Below are 16,968 nucleotides of genomic sequence, written 5' to 3' on the forward strand. Positions count from 1 at the left end.
CTGATACAACGAGCGCCTCCCGCTTTGTTTTATTCCTGTTTATAGATGGCTAAATATAACGTTCTGCTTATTTTTATTCACAGTGAAAACTCGGATCCATCTTTGCATTTGGATGAGGCCCAAAGAGAGAAAAACCAGGTCAGACTCACCCAGACACTTCTGGCTAAATTAGACACCGGCAGTGCTTCCCGCGCTGCAGACCTGGTGCCTACCGTGTAAATAGGAGAAGGTATTTTGGGAATTAATAATCATCGTTCAGGCGGCAGCTTTCTCCCCGTGCCGAGAAGACCCCCAGCCCCGGCCGGAGCGCCCGCCTCTGAACAGCACCGCAACCGCAGGCGCCGCCGGCCTCGTCCCGGTTTGGGGCTTGCCTTGTCACGGGGCAGGACGCAGAGCGGTTTGCCCGTTTTCCTGTCGCGCAGCCAGACGGAGCTCGCCGCATCCTGCAGTATCTCGCTCTGCAGCGGGAACGGGAGCCGGCGCCAGCAGACACGAACAGGAGCAAGCGCGTCGAGGGGTCGCGCCCGCTGGTTGCGGCTCCCGACGTAAAACGGACGCAGCATTGCTTCCACACAGTTCCTGGAACGGCGAGAGCATTGGGGAAACGGCTCGCTGGACCAGTGAGTGGTTTGTCACCGTGGTGTTTTTCTAACTGCACCGAAATGCCATTCCTTAGTTGGAACGTTACCTCTTGAACGCCTCAGGTCCGATTTTCAAATACTAGCAGCCCAATAAAATACCCAAATCATGCATTTCGGAGTTCAAGCCAGGAGCTGGCATAGAAAGCAGTCTAGTTTTCTTGCCCACACCCAGGGGAGAGAGAGCTGAAAAACTAATCTCTGCTTACAAAAAGGAAGTTCAAATCTCAGCTCCCAGAGCCCACTCCTCCACCGATTCCTCAGGAAACAACACTCCGGGGGTGTCTGAGGCAGGCGAGACGAACCCTGGGCAGAGCGCGCCCAGGCTCTGCCCGCGCAGCACGGCCCCGAGCTCCCGGCGATGCTGCGCGGGAGCAGGGGAGGCACCAGGGCCGCCGCCGCCGCCGCCCTGCGCCCGGCCGGACCTCGAAGCGCCCCGGGAACGGGTCTTGCAAAGCCCGCTATTTTATTCAGGGCAAGTTGTTTTATGTTAACAGGATGGGATCCTCGCTGTAAGCTGTAGCAAACTACATTTACAAGAATACTACGGGTCCAGCTAGATCCCCGTCACATTTTACCGGGGTTGCATGAGGGATGATTGTTTTAAGTCTCAACACTGCCTGGAAAAACCATCGTCAAGAGGTGGAGGGGGGGAGAAAGAAAAAGAAGCAAATTCTTCAAATGCTGGACTAACAACTTGACCAAAATAAGGGAGAAAGAAAGTAGCTCTCTCACAGCTCCTCCCTTTCTCATTCTTCTCTTCTATGCTTTATAACCTACCCTTGCTGACTCTCAGCTGCACACAGAAGAAACTATTTATGTATTTATTTAAATATCCTTTTATTCTTTCTGGATAGCCAGTTCTTTACGACAACTCAGTAGTTTGGGAAACTGTCCTGTTAACATTCACTTGGGTGAATTTTTCCTGTTCCTGAGGACTGCACCTCTTTTTCTAGTGGTGTGTAGGGAGCAGGGTCAGCAGCAACTTGCGTTGGTAGAGAAGCACCCCCGCATCCTTTCCTGTGCAGAGTAACTATTCTCATCCAATTTTAATGCGAGAGGTTTGTCTAGGTTACATCTAGTTAACTGTGACCTGCACTGGAACGACCGGAGAGGAGAGCCTAAGCTAGTTTAGGTTCAACATCCCGCAGCTGCCAGTTAGGAAGGCAAGATGCACAGCGGAAAAAAAAAAAGACTTACTTTGTTTTGGCCTAAATCCAGAATTTGTGATAGGTTGAAAACCACCCATAGGGCTAAAATTACTCTGAAGATTTACAGCAGGACTCACATGTGCCAGTGGCTTAGAAGGACTAAGTGGTTTGGTTTGGTTTGTTTAAAGTGAAATTCTCTCCCCAGCAGCGCTGCCCCTTTCCTTGGGCGATTCCCTTCTTTGGTGGCGGGGCCGGGAGCCGCTGCGCATTCCTCCGCACTGGCACGGCACTCGCTATTAAAAGAGAAGCAAAAGCGTCTCACACAATAATTCATTTACTGACGCATCGAAAAAAAACGCATTCAGATGTGTTAGTGCAAGTCTGTAGATGTACTTTCTCCATCAGCTGCTAACAAGATTTCCCAATTTACACTGAGCTGCAGCTTGTTCACAAGGGATTGTAAAAGTCAAGCCCTTGACAACTCAGCTTTCAAATACAGACTTTTCTAACAACCCATTTCTGTTTCAGTTCCTTCGAAATTTCCAAACCACTATTTTTCCCCTTTAAGGATATCTTTCAAGCTCTCACTTCATGACTGGATTTTACATAAGTGGCCATAAACTAAGTGATGGCCAGGAAAAATTAATGGGAAATCCCAACTTTTAAATCAGCATGCGCAATAGCAAATGGAAAATACAGTATCTTAGCTGACAGTTCCTCATGCCCTTAGGGATAGTGATGCAGTAGCAGGACTTCATTTCCAAAGAGACTGCAGCAAGCCAACTAGGACTCAAAACAGCTGGTAAGCATGATTTTTTTTTCCCCTTAAGTTCTGTTTTCTCTTCTTTTGGGCTGAATCATAAAGACTTTTCTGTTCACAGGAAGTTTCCTTTATTAGAGTTATTCTCAGAATAGCTAGCAACTATTTTAAACCAAGAATAGCAGATCTCATTTAGATTTATACTCCTACTTCTAGAAACATTCTTCATTTAAAGATCAAAACGCCTAAATCAAAAGCGGTCAGGAGCAACAGCGAGAAACACATGGCTTTTACCGTAAACAGTGCCGCGCTTTCGATTCACTTCTTTCCTAGAAGAATCCCAGGACGATTGGTTTGGGTCCAGATCTCGCCAAACTGTATCCGCTCATAGCCAGAGACCCGTGCTCCTCCGATTTCAGCCGTGAGCGCCATGGAGCAAGTCACCACTGTCGCTCCGGCAGAAAGTATGCTATCTATACTGCATAGAAGTGATCACAAAAAGGAAAGAGATTAACATAATCTAAGTCACTGGTTAGTTCCTTTTGCGAGGAAATATCGGAGCAGGGAAACATAGCTTGATTTTTTTCTGTGCTTTGTGAAAAGTGTTCTCTCATATATATGTAAGTATGTATAGTGTTATATGAAATTTTAATTCTGAATCACAGTCTGAGTCACCATGTAGCACTTATTAATGGTGTTGCTCTTATGGATGATATATCTGCTGATAAATAAATAAATTCTACATAATGCATAGGAGCTTTTATTCCCTTGGTAGCTTCTATGTTAACTGAAAAGCACTAAAAGTACTTAGTTTATCTATTACTTGTCCAAAAATGTACAGCTGACATTCAGACATAACCACATCTGCAGATCATTTCATATTAGGTTAATGAGTGTCAGACTGAAGTACAAAAAGAAACGGTAAAGACTTTGTAACGGGCTGTTATAGCTGTAGTTTTGCTCTAGCTCAGCCCTAGCAAACACAGCTTAAAACTTTTCTTACATGAGACATGCTTATAGCAGAGAATTTAGTTTCTCAGGTAAGCAGAGCACTTACGATTAGTGTCAAATTATAGCAATTCCTCATGAAAATCATTTTGTATTTGCATATCACTGGTTTTCATGTCGGAAGGGAGAAGAACAGACAGCGTAAGGCAACCGCGGCAGCGAGCAGCCCCGCAGGCAGACGGCGGGCCGTGCACCGCCTCGGAGGGGGCCGGAGAGGCCGCTGCCGGGGGGCTGCCCTCCGTCCTGCCCTCCGTCCTGCCCTGCTGCCCCCCGTGCTGCCCCCCGGGACGGCGAGGGGCCCGAGCACCGCCCGCGCGGGGCAGCAGCGGCCCGGCGGGGGAACGGCGGGTGCTGGGCGCCCACCTGCCCCCGCCGCCCTCCCTCCTCCTCCTCCCGCGCAGCGCGCCCGCCACCCCGCCGGGGCTCCCGCGGGCCTCGAGCGCTGCGGTTCGCCTTCGGGAGAAGCCAAGCCGGGAGCTTCCCCGGGCCGGAGCGGGCACCGACCTGCAGGGGTTGCGACCGACGCGCCGATGCGCCAGCGCAGAGCGAAGGCCGCTTAAGACGCGTTTGCTCTCCCCGGGGCCGGTACGCCTCTTCCCCGGGCCCGAGGCGGCGGCTGACCTGGTGCCCTGCTGGTTCAGGTTTGCACCACTTCCGAACCTAAAGGAGGGTCGCAGTTCGCACCGGCAGAAGGCCCGGCGCTGGGCTGTGCGCTGAGCACGCATCGCGGCGACTGCGAAGCTATTCCGATTCCAGGCAGCGTATGAGAAAACGGAACAAACCGCAGACAAGATCACCAAAACACAGCTCAAGAAACGCAATTTTTGCACAGGTTTTTACTTAATTCTATCGTGCTTTCACAGCACAGTCACACAGCCAAGTAGCTGGCTGGCGAGGCAAGGCGAGGCGAGGCGAGGCGAGGGAGGCACGCACGGGGGGCCGAGCGGGGCCGGAGCGGGGCCCCGCGCTCCCGGCACGGCAGGCCTTTCCGTGCGCCGTCCCCGGGGTCCGGCCAAGCGGCCGCCTCACAGCGCGCCCACGTATGCACGCCGCAGCTTGCCAGACACTCCCAGAGACGCTTCCTCCTCAAAAACAGCTTTTCGGATTTCTAGACCCGCTTCATTTGTCCGCCCCGGTTCGGAAGGCTCTGCGACACCCTCGCTCCGAAGGAACAACGGCCTTTTTCTTGCCAAAGCACAAAGACACAGTAATGCTGTTAAGTTACAAGCCTCAGCAGCTAGCGCGGTTTGCAAACACCCAGGCGTCGCACAGCTCGGCCCCGCAGCTGCCTGCAGACAAGGGCGACGTCCCCGTTGCAGCGGCTCCAGCGCAGCCATTAGAGCGGCAGAGCCAGGCTAAATGGGCACAGTTTTAAGGTTTCCCCGTTTTTCGTTTGTTTGTTACTGCCTACTGGAGCCTTATAATGCAGAGCTTTGCAATTTTCTTTAAAGCCCCCCACGTCTTGCAAAACTGAAATGGTGGCAACCTCTGCTGTTTAACTTCCTTGGAAGCCATTATGCCAGAGCTAAGAAGACATTATTTAAAATATGACACTTAAATAGCTTTCACAAGGAAAATCAACCCATCAAAGGAGTTATTCTGTAATACTATTTTTCTTGGAAATTACAAAGCTAAGGGACTCTAATGGCTATGCTGTTACTCACTTTTTTATCGCCCATTATGCCACTTACAACCCTCATAACCTTTTTGTTCCAGGGTATAATCTCTGCCCAGGGAGCAGTATCACACAACAACCGTCATTTTAAAGTGTCTGCTTCCTAAAAGCCTGATCCAAAACCCGCTAAGGTCCCATCGATCTCCGCGAGCCTTAGAGCAAAGCCTCAAGTTGGCCATAGCGTATTACCAAGCAGCTCGCCTGGGAAGCTGCACTAATTGCTTTGCGGAGCAACGCAGCTGGTTCGAAGGAAGAACGAGGCTCTGCAATTCCTAGGCACTCTGCAAATTGTGTTGTTTTAGTCCCAAAACATAACTCCGGTGGAAAAAAGTATTAAAGTTAGTGTCACTCGGAAGCGATTGAAACTGACTGTAATTTCTGCTAACATCAAACAGACCACGGTTAGCAAACTCTGTCCGTAGCAAGAAAGCACCTGCCCAGCGCAAAGGCTGGGGGATTTGACACGAGCGCTGCCAGATCCGTACTTTCAACCGGCCGGTCGCTCAGCCGAGCGGGCAGTGAAGCGCGCTGTCGCGAACTGCGCGGAGCGTCGCAGAGAAACCGGCCCCGCGTATCGGGACGTCTGCCGGGCTCGCCGACGGCCGCACCAGCGCGGAGGAGCTCCGCGAGCACCAGGGAGCAAGCACTGCTGGGGCTGCTCCTCCCCGCGCCGGCTTTCCCCGGGGCCGAGGCCAGCCGCTGCTCCCGGGGCCTGATCCCGACCCCACGCGCTGGAGCTCGCGCCAGAAGAGCGCTGAACGTGGAAGGGTCGTTCCACCACGCGGAATCGCTTCCCGTTGGGCATGTTGATTCAGACTTCAGACTCCTTGTTTATTATCATGTGCCTCTGTTATTCCATTGTTTCTTTTTTTTTTTTTTTTTATCTTTAAAGGTGAGGAAGCCGTTGTCCGTTCCGGGATCCACAATGCGGGGCGCAACCCGCTTCCTGCTGTGCTCGCTGCTGCTGGCGACCCTCCACGGCACAGAGACGGCCGCGCAGGAGGTCCAGCCTGACCCCAAAGCGCCGTGTGCCAACTGGATGGGAGGAGCACCCGGCTACCCCGGCCACAACGGGCTCCCTGGCCGGGACGGGAAGGACGGCAAAGACGGACTAAAGGGAGAGAAAGGCGAGCAAGGTTGGTGAGGAGCTTTGGGAACGCCACCCCCAGAGCCCACGGCAGACCCAAGCCTTGTGCCCCATGAGCCCCAAGCGGGTGGATGGGGTGGGGGGTCACAGCGCGCCCCCCCAGCACCCACCCGTGGGAAAATGCAGGAGGAGAGGCTCGAGACGCGGAGCGCCCGCGCGCCGGGCTCAGCCCTGTCCTCCCCTTTCAGGGCAGCACCCATCTACTCCAAGCACGAAACCCAGCCCCCAAGAGCCTCTCCAGACCTTCAGGGTAGACAGGCACCTTAACAGGAACCAGATACAATATTTATGGGGGGGTCAACAGAAAGACTACCAGTGATTTCCCCGAGTGCCCAGTAAACCCCAAATCTCTCAGCTGTCTTCAGATAGACAACATGTCTCTTCTTATTAAACACGGGAGAGCACAAGACAAAAAAAAGAGGCCAGAAAGCAAACGAACCCTGTGGCTGGGAGTAACAAAGCACTTAGTTCTCGAGACCGGTGCAGGGGGAGGAACTGCTTTCTTTGCTGCACTGCCCGTGCTTCGGCTGCTCTCAGCAAGTCAAAGGGTTTGGTTTGGCTGGTTGTTCATTTTTAATTAACGAGGTTTTCCAGACACTTGCTCTCAGCAGCTCTGCACACACACAAACATGGCAGTGCCTGAAGGAGTGCTTGCCACACCGTCACAGAGAGGACCACAGCGTGGTGTGGAGCGGGTTTTAAACTTGCTGTCTCTGGTCCTGGGGATGTTGAACTAATCTGACCTTTCCTAAACAGTCCTGCAACATTCCTGCATGCAGGTAACTCTGCCATTCACCCTCTCTTCCTGACAAGCACCAGGCACGCTCTCCTGACATCAACAGAGGCAACGTCCCTATGCCTCCTCATGCAACCCTGCCCTCACTTAGGGGACACAACCCTCATTTCACAATGTCGAGCTGTTCCTTCTGTATTTTGGGGCAGCGTGTAGCAGCCGTCAGCACAGTGCAAACAACCCCAACTCTGTGCCCTAGGTGAGCAAGGCCGCAAAGGCGACAGTGGCGAAATAGGAAGCCGTGGAATTGAAGGCCCAAGAGGATTTCCAGGAAACCCGGGGATGAAAGGGGAGAAGGGAGAAGGTGCCTACGTTTACCGCTCTGCCTTCAGTGTGGGGCTTGCAGGCAGAGCCCCTCACCCCAACGTCCCCATCCGATTCAGCAAGATCTTCTACAACGAGCAGAACCACTACGACGCAACCACGGGCAAGTTCCACTGCAGCATCCCCGGCATGTACTATTTCGCCTACCACCTCACGGTGTACCTGTCGGACGTCAAGGTCAGCCTGTACAAGAAGGACAAGGCGGTGCTCTTCACCTACGACCAGTTCCAGAAGAACAACGTCGACCAAGCAAGCGGTTCTGTGTTGCTTCACCTCAGTGCTGGGGAAGAAGTCTGGCTTCAAGTGTACGGGGAAGGGGAAAACAACGGCGTCTACGCCGACAACATCAACGATTCTACTTTCATGGGATTCCTCCTTTACCCAGACTTGGATCTCCATTAAAGCAGGAGGTTGTACACAAGAGGGGACACGGTGGCTTAACCCCAGAATTGAGTCCTAGGGCACCACAGCTATACTATACTTCTTGGAAAATTGTCTTTTGTGGGTACTACAGTTGCCAAGGGTGGGATCCTATCTCCCAGGAAATCAATGAGGTTACACAAGTGACTTCAGTGGGACCAAGAGTTCACTCATACCCCCGCTCTTGTTCTCCTCGCAAAAATCTGGGCCCAAAGTTCAACACCCTTCCTAACACATCATGAAACAGTAACTCCTGAGATAAGGTTGGCCTTTTAAAAAAATTTTAAAACTGTAAAATAATTGTTACATTTAAATACAAAATTTAAAATAACCACTTAAAAATTCATTCAAAATATTGTCACACAATTCAGCCAACATTTTACAATTTGAGTAGAACAGGGAGAAAGTTATTCATGAAAACTGTATCTGTTCTCATTTTCAACAGGCAACAGATGGCTTTGTTTTTGCTGTTGAAACCCCCTATCTTATTAGGGCCTTTGACTTCCGCCCACGGTTTGTTGGTTCCCTTCTTCAGCCCAGATCCCTACATGTATTCAGATTTGCACCTCTCATTGATTTTAATCCTCTGTTTTTCCTTTTATGTTTATCACCCAACATTATCTCTAATTTAGACTGCATACTCAGGGCAGGGATCTTCTCTTTTTATTTGTCTGAAAAGTCTTATGAACACCCACAAGGCTACATAACAAAAGCAACCCTTTGACCACATGGCTTTGGGCATCCTGAAGTGGTTACAGATGTGTTGGTCTCAGAGCTGGCAACATTGGGAAATGAGAGCAGCTCCCCTGCAAACATGATGCCTGACCCAGAAAGCAGAAGGCCCCTCGAGGTTCCTGGGCAGAGCAGATATCAGGGTGGAGATGTTCCTTCCCAAATCACTGCCCTGGCCCTGGAAGTGACGCCATCTCATTCAGCTCGGAGGCTGTAGGCATGGGGCAAGCTAGGAAAGATCCCGTCCCATCTCCTACCTGAATAACTCCCAAGTGCAGTCGGAAGTTGAGGACAAGCAACCATTTTTCCCACTCAGTAAGTATGCCGTTAGTAAGGGTTAGCATGTCAGCTGGGCAGGGCTTCAGTTGGTGCAGCTTCACACACTGAAAGGGCTACCAGGATTAACACCTGGGATCTGCCCCAGCTCTCCACAAGGTTAGCTCAATGCTGTGAAGAGTACTAAGACTGAGACTAGTAACAGCCAGGTCTCAAACTCCTTTTCCAAGGAGGTTTGTCAACTTTCAGCTAAAAGATGATTTGATAGCTTCTCAGATATGTTCAAAGAAGAAGACTCCTGTTAAGCTTCAGAACAAGCTAACACACATCAGAGCTAATGTATTATTACAAGCACAGAACAGCATTAAGAACTTCAACTGAAAATATTTCCAACAGCAGCATTTTCTACACTCCAGTGAATTACCACATTACAAATAATAACAATAAAAAACTCTCTCAGTAAGAATGCACCAGCATTATTATATGTGTCATTGGGAAGGGTTTAAAGAAAGGGACATTTTTCTACCCTCACCAGGCTGCTCGGGGAAAAAAAAAAAATCTAGCAGGGAAACTGGAGAAACCATCTGCTGGTTGAAACATTAATAGAACAGAAACTTTCCCAAAGGTGCTGGGCTCCCATGGACTCCAGACTCAGCGACGCAGGAATGTGCAAGTGCATAGTTTGGCCCATTGTGGCCAAGTCCATGATGCAAGGTATTTCAGAGAAAGCTTTACTGAAAGCACTGGCCAGAAGGTTTCCACGCATCCAATTTTAGGGTACATATCCTCCTTTCTGATGATAAATTTTCTCCTTTCTCATGAGGAGTTTTCTCCAGGTGGAATTTGGAAACTTTCTGCATTTGTCCAGATTTGGACACATGGCAAAGGTAGGGGGGAGCTCTGCAGAGTCCTGGAGGCTCATGTGGGAGATCGGCTCTGCAGCCCAGAGCCAGGAAGCATGACATGTCCCAGAAGCACAGACACAGAGACACATGTTCAGAAGCCTCAGACAAACAGAGCAGCCCTAGAATAGCAGCTTATTTGATTTACATGAACTAAGACAATGATTCTGTGGAGATAATTGTAGTATCTAAACACTACCTCCAGAGAGTCCTCTACAACATCTCTATCACAGAATTATCCTTTCCTTCAGGTGATTGAATCCCCATTAAATAAGTCAAGTCAGTCTGTGTGTTTCAGCAAAACCGAACTTAAGGTGGGTTTCTCTCTCCCTCTTTTTTGAGTTTTGGTATTTCCACCATCAGCCAGCCAGCTAGAGCATCTCGAGGAATGCAGTTCCCCTGTCTCCGGCCAGATGCAGCAATAAAAAAGATCATCTAGCAATACATTTGCAGGCATTAGTTTTGCAAATGGATCTCAAAATTTACTCCCGTCCTCAGGCTACGTAGACTAAATCCAGAGTCTTTATCCAGATAAAGGCTTTCATGTCTGTTTTACTGCTCCAGATTTACAACATACATCTGCACAATGCACATGAATAAGGAGCTGAGGCTCCTTGCACTGAGTAATAAATTCTAATTTAAGATGAAACCTCTCCTAGCAGAGAGCCATGCCAGTAGCTGCCCAAGTCCCCGGAGAGCCCCAGCTCTGCGGTGGGAGCTGGGGGACTAAAGCACAGCGCCTGCCCAGATGACAAGGTGGTGGCACCCTGAGCTAGTAGGCATGCAGACGGGTCCCTCTTGCTTTCCCAAGAAACTGCCTATCTTCCTAGCTTTCATCGAGGCTTTACTATCTCACCACCTTACACTGTAAGGCTGCCTCCTTCTTGAATGAGATGAACTTTAGCGTCCAGACTGTTTACCCCAAACTGTCAAGTCTGAATTCATCATGACTGATCAGCCAAAGAGAGAAGCTCCTGTAGCCCAGGAGGCTTTGAACACCAAAATGCCCATACTAGATTTATCAAGGACTAAACCGATGCTTAAGCTGATCACGTTGAATTCAGACAACTGGGAAAAATCCAGCTTCTATTGTGTGAATTACTGGTAAGGGAACAGGGAAGGGGGGTGGGGGAGAGGAGGAGGAGGAGGAGCGACTAATCCATAAACAAAAGGCGATTTAAAAATGCAGCAATTGCTGGATCAAATGCCATAAGAGGCTTAAATCTAAAGGAACAAGTTAGAGCTTTTGCAGTGTTTTTTCAGGTATATTCAGATGGATTTTCTGAAGGCAGTGAAAAAGGAAATGACCTAAAAGCACTAAAAAGACATTTGGGATAAACACCAGAAAAACACTCGTTTAAAGGCTGGTTCCTAAAGAAGCAGCCAAAATGAATTTTTCCTTTCCCTGCTACCACGCATCAGGAGCATATATGCTTACAGTTTTATCCCATGCACTAGGACTTGAGAGACTGAGATACAGCTTTTCACACTGCCACATACATCTGATGTTGCATATTTGTATGCTTAAAGCTAGGAGAGAGACCAGGATTTCTCATCCACCTGGTCCAACAGCCCCATCATCTGTGTGACCTATATCAATACAACTTCTACCCACGCCAACACCATCTTCCACCTGAAATTACCATGGCTGTAGTGTCACGACTGCAGTGTGTGGTAGAAACTCAGGGACTGGGTCTACACCATCCCTTACAGCAGTCCCTCCCAATCCCAGAGTGTTGCTTGCCCTCCACATCATCCCACTCCAGCAGCCAGAATTTGCCCCATCTGGGATGCTCGCAGATGCCATCGGACCTTGCAGCAGATGATCCACTGCCTGGAAGAGGCCCAAGGTCACCATCATCCCCCAGTTGGCCTCCTTGCCGCCGTGACAGCAGCACAGCCGGGGGCTGCGCGAAGGACCGCAACGCTGCCCTCGGGGCTGCTAGGCCCTGCAGGAGGGCCCCAGCCTGTGTATCCTTGTTTCAAAGCCTGGCTCTGGTTTGGGTCCTGGGTTTAGCACCGTCCTGGTTCCACTGTCCTAGCTGTGGGCGTGCTTGGAGGCTGTGTATCCAGAAATAGGCATAAAAATGTCAGAGTGATGGCAATATATTTGTAAGATGCATATTCATATACGCCCCACAAGAATGCCGAATATTCCTACAAATAATCTTTTATCTATGCCATTGTTTAGCTTCTTTACCCCCTTGTAGATGGCTTTTCCAAACTCTTCTATAAACTGCAGCCTCATGTGCAGGACTGCCTCCTTGCAGGCTGCTTGGGGTCATTGGAACGAAGGTCCCCATGATCTGTGCTGCTCTGCTCACACAGAGCCACCGAGCATGAATTCAGCACCTCAAGGTTTAAGTTGCAGGCTAAAAACCTGATCGAGTAGGGATTTCCTAGTTCCATTTAAAGGCAGAACAGCACGATTTCTATGTTAACTGTATGTTTTATCAAGAAAGAAAACACCACAAACACAGTCAAGATGAAACACTTAGAATAAGGTATAAATGAAAGCCGTTAAAAGTACTGGTGTTTTTTATACTGACTTTTCCACACTGTTAGAGCTGTAAATACACAAATACGATTTCACCAGACAACTTGCCCTTTGGCATGTTTGCAGAGACATATGTTCCTCCCACATCCCCCAGAGACAACTGCTTGCTCTCTGCTGCGTGACAAGGATGCGCCATGCAGGCTACCTGTGTCACCCCTTGTCACCTCCAGGTGCCTCAGAAACTAGCCAACACCAGCCTGCGATCTGCCCGAAAGCCACTTTGCACCTCCAGAAGCAGCAGCCACCCCGTCCCAGCTCTCCTCAGGGGCTAACGCTCTCCTGACAGGGGCTCTCCCCAAAAAGCGAAGCAAACAGCCACAGCCTGCGCTGAGCAGGGCAGGTGCAGAAACACTCCTGCTCCATTGCAGCTGGAGACGAGCCCCAAAGCCATGCTTACCACCTCCGTTACTACCTCCAGAGGCAGGCCCAGGCCCTGCAGGCATCTGTGTGCAGGTGCTTGACGAGTCACTCACACCAAAATCATGCTGGAGAGCTTCAGAAGGAGCAGCCAAGCACGGCTGGCCATGACCCCACGGGGCCATAAGTCCTAATGGCTGCCAAAGTGTCCGAATCCCTACGCATGCTACGGGTGTTGTACCCACACCTCTCCTTGACGCCTCAGCTGTTCCCTGGGCAGCAGGCACCAACCGGGTCCCTGCCACCTGGGGGGCACTGGGTGCAGAGCCAGCTCTCGCAGGCACCCAGCCAGGCTGACCGCGGTAGCCCAGGGGCAGGGAGCTGCCCCCATGCTGCATTTGGGGGACAGCTGCCCAAGGGGTTTGGGAGAGTAAGGAGGTTACGGCCAAAGAGCTCAGGGTCTTTTTTTTTTTTTTTTTTTTTAAATGAAGCCAGCCTTTTCCATTACTAAGGCACTGTGTGCTTATACTCACCCTCCATAATCCTGTGGGGTGTCAAACCTGGCCAAAACAGGTACTGTCATCCCAGGCAGGGGCTGGCTCCCCTGGATTGCAGTGCTTTGAACAACTGATTAAAATATAACAAAACAGCTGAGAATGACATTAGCATATGGAAAGGACCCAGAACCATCTGCTCCCTGACAAATTTAAAGGCGCTTTTTTTTTTTAAACCAACTCCTACAATAGATGCCTCGTACAAAATTAGGTCTCACTATTTTGCCATTTTAGCTGTGGCAGGTTCAAATGGCTGGTTTTGTCTTTGAAACTAATGTATTGCTACAGGAACACAAATCAGACTGTTCTTGGTGTAAATGTTGCCAGCAGCTCCTATTAGATCACAAATAATATGACTAAGACACCAAGAATGACATCTTATTTGTCACTTTAATGAGGACAGGTTATAAAAAGAGCACTCAGATCCTTTGATCATAATGGTTCTGTTTGACCCTTTCCTCCCTGCCTTGCTGCTTGGACACTAAGCAGCTGCAAAGCTCTGAACTAGCACTGTACTGCAAGTCCATGAAGAGCACAACCCCACAGACCGCAGAGAGAAGGGGCAGGATTAGAAAATTCTTGCAAGAACACCCACTAATAAAAGATTAAAGTCACCGCACTAGCAGCTAGTGAGAAGTAACATGTTTACAGCTGGCATGAAAAAGGAGAGTCTGGCTAGAAGTCTCTCATTCCAGCAGGGAAACCATCTGTGAAAGCATCCATGCCCCTTTCAGACACAATTATAAACTGATCATAATTGTGCCTCAATCCCATGTAATCTGTGTGCCAGTAACTACTAGGAATACAAATAGGAGCTGCACTGAACTGTGAACAGCTACAAGAAAGAGACATAAGACTGTATCATATTTACTTGCTGAATATAAATTTGCTAGAGGCACTTAGGCATGAAAGAAGACACAGCAATTAGAATAATGTCCTACATTTACCTAATTAATCATTGTACTTCCATGCCATCAAACTTAAGTTTACTCTTTGAATACTTAGGAGGGAATCAATCTGAGTGTACCCCGACCAGGAGCAAGACTGCCATGTTTTTATGGTATGTGTTTGTGTTAGATGTAGGTATATGACGAAAAGACTCTCAGTCTGATAACTGCTGAGATTGTAGGTCAGAAAACCTCATCTCAGCTCATCCTTAGGCTCATGCCAGGATACCAGTTCTACATAATGCAGTTGCTCTTTCAGGACAGCTGTGTAATTTTCTTACACATATGACAGGACTGCAGGCTCAATTTGTTAATCTTCCACCATTCCAATGGGGGGAAAAAAAAAGGTTTATTCCCAGTGAAAAGGAAACATTAAACACCACCAACCCACCACCTGATACTTCCTCTGTGTGGTATACCAGACAATTCCCTCCCCAAAGGAAATCTGTGGGATCCTTCCCATAAAAGGACACTGGGGAGGGAGAAAAACGGGTAGATCCCACTTGAAGCTCATCTCTAAATCCCCTTATAGAATCAGGAAGGGGAAGGAAGAGGGGGTATGAACCAACACACAACTGTTCTTAAGCCAGTGTGACTTTCTCCACTTCCTTGAAAAGTCATTGTTTAAAGAAGCTATTTTAGATGTGCACCATATTTTGTTAAGTACCATAAGGCAAAAGTGAATCTGTCGGCAAAGGTGAATCTGTCAACGTGGAGGAGGTGAAAACACAGAGACATTCCCACACCACTCTACCTGTATCACAGTGATGCAGAAACCATTTCAAAGCAGTAAGAGCCAGCTTAGCAGTGTCATCTGTGATATCCAGAGAGGAAAAACAAACAACCTGAAGGTGAGTGCATGGAGGGTCCTTCCAGGTTTCGAGCAGGCAAGGCCAGGTATCTCTTGCCCCTCAGCACAGAGGGGCAGGAGATGGATCTCGCAGACAGAATGTGCTAGCCAAAAGACTGCAGCAGCATGTTGCTGAACAAGCTTTATTGGGATCTGTGAATCAGGGTACACGTTGATGAGAAAGCTCTCAGACAGGACAGCCAGTGTTGAGGACCAAGTCCCCCCTGCAAGTGCCCTCATGGAAGCATCTTCAGCTGGGTCAGGGAGACTCTCCAGACACTGGTGCGGGCAACTCCTCTCTGTACCAGAGATGCTTTGTACATGACTATCTGCTTTGTCAAAGTTTTGATACATTCCCTTGTTGACACACAGTCCCTCGCCTGCAGTCACCCTGTACGTAACACTCTAAACTGTATGACTGTATACTCAGAGTGACATACAAACCACGGTCTTTTCTCTCAAAAGAACTTACATAGTTATGCAAGGTTCATACATTTATGCCACAACTACAAACTAACTAGGACGACCACCGTTAAAATTACAGATGACTGAAAATTTGCTACATGCAAACTGAAGTTTCCATAAACAAGAAAATATTCACACACACACACAAAAAAAGCTCCTGTCAGTTTAAAAAGCTTTAGAAAGCACTGCCTTGCTGTCCCTGTGCTCTGAAGTCCCTGTAGCAACTTGAGAAAAGAGCCCTAATTTGGATTACAATTCTGACTCTACTGCTTAGCAAAGACAGACATTTGAGAGAACACAAAAGGCAGCCTGTAAGAGAGGAAAAAAACTGGAAGTAGTAACATGGAAGCACATCCTTGTCCTCAAACCCATCCCTACTGGCAAGGGCTTCAACTTGTGTTGTGCTAGTGCTTTTTCAGAAGAGCCCTCACATCAGTCACATTCCACCCCTCTTCACTGATAAGGGCAGGAGCTTGGAGAGAACAGTGCTACATTGTCATCTAGAGAGCTTGTTTTGATGTGCAGAACAACTGCACATTTAGAAGAGGAAGATGACTGCCAGCTTCCCAACAGCCCAGAGAAGCTCAGTTTATTCAAAGAACTCAACTTATTCATCTTAAATCAATTCCTTCTTTACTGAGAAAAATACCTACTACTGTTATTCAAGTAAAATATTGAAAGGAAAACCTTTTCTCCTCTTTCCCTAAAAGTTAACTACAAAAAGCCCCAAACAAAGGAACCCAGGAAAACCCAATACCCCACTAGGTCTGAGCTTGTCTATTCTTCTCAGAGGACGTGAAGAACACTGGAGCTCTAGGCTCTCCTGCTAACCTGGTAGCTAGCTCAGAAAAAGCACTACACAAATATTATGTACAGAGTAAAGCCAGTTTCCTTTAACCTTGTAACTCTCTGAGAACAACCTCACAATGACTTGATTATTTTCAACTGAAAATGAACTGCACATTCTTAAGTATATAGTATAACACTTACCAATTACCTGCATATGGAGAATCAACTATGTGAGACTATCAAAAGGAAAGTGTTTCACAGCCATTTCCCTCCACCCCTGCTGCACAATCGGCTGTGCCCATTCTGAAGTATTTTGTCACTTAGGACCTCATCCCGCCAAGACTCAGGCAGATGCTCAACTTTACACACTGCAAGCTGTCCCACAGAAGTCAGCAGGACAACTCATGATGCTAAACTCACTGCCTCCACCATAAACCTTTTCAGTCTAGATATACTGAGCACTCAGCAGCTTATAAAGTAACATACACCAGCCTAAATGTGTGTTAAATACTGTTAAGTCAGATCCATTCTTTTACTCAAACACCTATTATGAGTGTTGTCAATCTCCACTAAAGGTGCAGCAACGGAAGCTCAGTAAGTGAAATGGTTAAGGCAGACAAATG

The 16,968-nt window shown here is 48.7% G+C and overlaps 1 protein-coding gene across 1 annotated transcript; it reads left to right on the forward strand.

Annotated features, from left to right (window-relative positions):
- The first annotated feature begins 2,535 nt into the window (after positions 1–2,535).
- On the forward strand, positions 2,536–9,389 carry ADIPOQ (adiponectin, C1Q and collagen domain containing). The gene is made up of 3 exons (XM_013956768.2): positions 2,536–2,591; positions 6,125–6,368; positions 7,372–9,389. The coding sequence occupies exons 2-3, from the start codon at positions 6,158–6,160 to the stop codon at positions 7,896–7,898; spliced, it is 738 nt and encodes a 245-aa protein (XP_013812222.2). The 5' UTR covers positions 2,536–2,591; positions 6,125–6,157; the 3' UTR covers positions 7,899–9,389.
- Positions 9,390–16,968: the final 7,579 nt, after the last annotated feature.

This window comes from Apteryx mantelli, chromosome 9 (assembly GCF_036417845.1).
Source record: "Apteryx mantelli isolate bAptMan1 chromosome 9, bAptMan1.hap1, whole genome shotgun sequence".
Taxonomy (NCBI): Eukaryota; Metazoa; Chordata; class Aves; order Apterygiformes; family Apterygidae; genus Apteryx; species Apteryx mantelli.